The sequence below is a fragment of the Crocuta crocuta genome, unplaced genomic scaffold, assembly GCF_008692635.1.
Source record: "Crocuta crocuta isolate KB4526 unplaced genomic scaffold, BGI_CrCroc_1.0 scaffold657, whole genome shotgun sequence".
NCBI lineage: Eukaryota > Metazoa > Chordata > Mammalia > Carnivora > Hyaenidae > Crocuta > Crocuta crocuta.
The window spans coordinates 1,755,575-1,759,181 of NW_027529583.1; the positions used below are offsets into that span (position 1 = coordinate 1,755,575).

Genomic DNA, 3,607 nt, shown 5'->3' on the forward strand with positions numbered 1-3,607 from the left:
GCCTCCTTAAAGATTTTAAAAGATTTTGAGTACACCCATCTTCAGCCTTCATTCTTCCCTTTAAAAGGGACTTGTTTATAAAGAGATTCATATTTATATATAAAATACACAATGCATACGACATATGTCATTGCCAAATATGGAAGTAAAAAGCTTATGTTTCCTAAATTTTAACTGTTCTCTCTAGTTGGTTTGAAGAATTCCCTAATTCATATCCAAATTTGAAGACAAGATGTTAGCACATTTTAATCAAAATGTAGAAGCATTACGAGATGCTAAAAACTGATGCCAAAATTTGAGCCCAGTCTCGTTTTAAAGAGGNACAAGGGTGTCCTGGTAAAGAAAAGGGGTCACTGAGTCATCACTTTGTGGTAAAAATCACTCAGAAATCAGATGAGGAGGCTATGATTCTAGGGGAACCTGGGGACCAGCAGTGGTCTAGAGTATCTCTGGGCACCTTAGGACAGAATCACACCCGTGACTGCTCCTGTAATTAACTATGTATTTCTGATCGTCCTCCATGGGAACACAGCCAAATCCAGGTTCTCCCTCCACTGTCCTGAGTGCGGGCCTCCTCTGAGCTCTCCGGGAGGCGTTACGTGGTAGCTGGTGCACGAGGTGGCTTCTTTTCAAGAGAAACGAATAGAATTCTCCTTTGTAAAANGGGGCAGGGCTCTCTCAACACACGCATCACAAGTGGCAAGCTGTCTTCCGGGACAGTTTTCAAAGCGCCTTGTCAGTGTCTCCACTCTGAGGTTAAACACAAAACGCATTCCAAGTGATTTAGGGGGGAAAAGTTACCTTATGCTTGATGGATGGCAAAGTATCCACCAATTTCTGCAGCTCTTTGTGCTGTTTTCCTAGCTAAAGAAGAAGCAATGAGAAAACATTGAAAACAACTGACATCTCACTTTCGATATCAGAACAGAATAAAATTAGCCACCTGGTGATTACATATAAACAAACTAATCACACTACCTAAACTACACTTAAACTGGCAATTTAGATTGCTATAAACATCAATGAATTAAATTAGACACAGAACAAATGAGCAAGCTGTGTGCTGACAGGGTCAGTGTGCCTGCAGGCAAAGGTGTCCCTGCTCCATTTCAGTATCAGTTCGTAGGGCGCCTGGGTTGCTTTGTTGGTTGAGCGTCCGACTCTTGATTTCGGCTCAGGTCATGATCCCAGGGTCGTGGGATCCAGCCCCGTGTCAGGCTCCATGAGGAGCATGGAGATTGCTTAAGATTCTCTCTCTCTCCATGTCCTCTGCCCCCTCCCCTATTTTACATGTTTGCGCGCGCTCTCTCTCTCAAATAAATAATAAATACCAGTTCTTACATTGAAATTTTATTAAAGTAAAATGAAAAATTGTTCCATAGTCAAAGTAGCCACATTTCAAGAGCTCATTTGCAAAACATGGATTGTTACTACTCTTTTGGACTGTACATTTTTGTTTTGAAAGAGAGAGTTGTGGGAGGGGCAGACAGAGAGGGAAAGAAAGAGAATCCTAAGCAGGCTCCACACTTAGCCACTCAGTGCAGAGCCCGACATAGGGTTTGGTCTCATGACCGTAAGATCATGACCTGAGCCAAAATCAGGAGTTGGACGCTTAACTGACTGAGCCACCGAGAGTCCCCTGGACTGTGCATTTTTTTTTTTAAATGTTTTATTTAGAGACAGCATGAGCAGGGGAGGGTCAGAGAGAGAGGGAGTCACAGACTGAAACAGGCTCCAGGCTTTGAGCTGGCAGTCAGCACAGAGCCCAGCGCAGGGCTCGAACCCACGAACCGCGAGATCATGACCTAAGCGAAAGTCAGACGCTTAACCGACTAAGCCACCGAGGGTCCCCTGGACTGTGCATTTTTGTATCATTTGAAATGTATTCATAGCACTCTCTTATTTTAACCATTGTTCATTTTGTTTCTTTTTTTCTGAAATTGCAGTAGAGTTGATACACAATTTACGTTAGTTTCAGGTATACAACACAGTGATTCCACAAGTCAATCATGAGTTCTTTTAATCCCAATATACTTACATCTTAACGTTACAATTTGTGTCTTTTCATCCCACAATACAACACATCATGTGAAGTTGGTAACTTTCTTACCTTTAAAAATACTCCTATCACAGCCAAGCCATTTTCTTCCAGTGCTGCATCCTCAAAGTTTTCAAATTTGACTGCATTCCAATGGACCAAGTGCAGCTGAAACACCAGTAAGAGACGGTCTGACACATGACCGTGTACGATTGCTCCAAAACAGCCTTGTTCAACCCATAATATTTTACTGTTTCCTCACCCAAAATGAAGCCACCAAGAAAAGCCTACAGCAATGTGGTGCAAAATGAGATAGAAATAAATAACAGGAAGAATTATATGCAGGAACAGCAATTAACATTACTTCTGAATAGAGGGATTTATTTGGAAAAAAGCAAAAGAAAACAAATACAGCAAAGTGGGTTATATTTCAGGAAGCAAAATGTGTCCCTTCCCATGCTCATTTGCATGAAACCATCATACCCCAAATCTATTTGCATCTAAAGGAGAGATGTTTATATTGAGAGACGTAGATTCTCCGTATGGGAATTAGACAAGGGCTGAAGATAAATTTCTTTGAGGGATAACCACTTAAAATGTCCTTCTTTTTATGGTAACATTTAAAACTAAATTAAGGGAAAAATTGCAAGAATAAATTATGTTTCCTTAATCGTTCCACGTACTTCCCTACAAATTATTTCTTGTCCATCATTCACCAATGCATCATCATCCAGCCTCCCAAGTAAGACCCTCAAGGTCATGGTTAACTTGCTTCTCTCCTCTCCTGAGTGGACCCTGCCTCCAAGTCCTGTTGCTTTTATTTCAGAAATGCTTGTTAAATCTTGCTCTTTTTCTGTTCCTATTGCCACAGCCTTCATTTAGGCTCCTACCAGTTCTCACTTTTATGAATTTAATCTGGTGGTCCTGCATTGTTGCCTGGGTCATAACTTCAGGCTATAATTTGAGCCTAAGCTTGGAATTCTGGAAGGATTCCGTTTTAGGATCTTAAGGTTCATTTCTGCTCTGTTATTTGGGATGAGGGCAGATACCATTTTTACATGTATAAACTCGGAATAATCAAATATGCCCGAGAGCGCTATTTGGCCTTTATAGGAATCACCAGATTCTCCCTGATAATATCTTAGGAACCGAGCATTATCCCCACTTCACAGTTGTCACTGTTCCCGAGCTGCTCATCGTACCTCTGCCGGGTAGCATTTGCTGTCCACGGTGTGCTCGGAGCCCCAAGCATCAACGGCCCCCCAGTGAAAATGGAATTGCTTCAGCCGGTAGTTGTGTTCCAGGGGTCCTCCCTCGATCACTGAAATGGCACATCCAACAATTCAGGGGACAGTTTTTCACCAGGGAGGAATGCAGGGGAAAGGCTGAATCTTTAGGGGGAACTTCTATATGACCTTCTATATGAACTGTCTTAAATGGAGCACACTGTATTAGATACACGTGTGTATAAACTTGACTTCCACGCACTCAGTACAGGTATAAGGGCAAGACTTGGACTCTGAAAGACACTGAGAATTAACTACACTCAAAGCTCCGTACAACTGGTAA

The 3,607-nt window shown here is 42.0% G+C and overlaps 1 protein-coding gene across 1 annotated transcript in view; it reads right to left on the bottom strand.

Annotated features, from left to right (window-relative positions):
* CA5B (carbonic anhydrase 5B) overlaps positions 1-3,607 on the bottom strand; it is an 82,437-nt gene that overhangs the window by 11,652 nt on the left and 67,178 nt on the right. The window contains exons 6-8 of the mRNA XM_077761700.1: positions 3,241-3,359; positions 2,111-2,206; positions 802-864 (exon numbers count right to left, since the gene is read on the bottom strand). Coding sequence (XP_077617826.1) covers positions 802-864; positions 2,111-2,206; positions 3,241-3,359 — 278 coding nt within the window. The remainder of the gene's footprint in view (positions 1-801; positions 865-2,110; positions 2,207-3,240; positions 3,360-3,607) is intronic.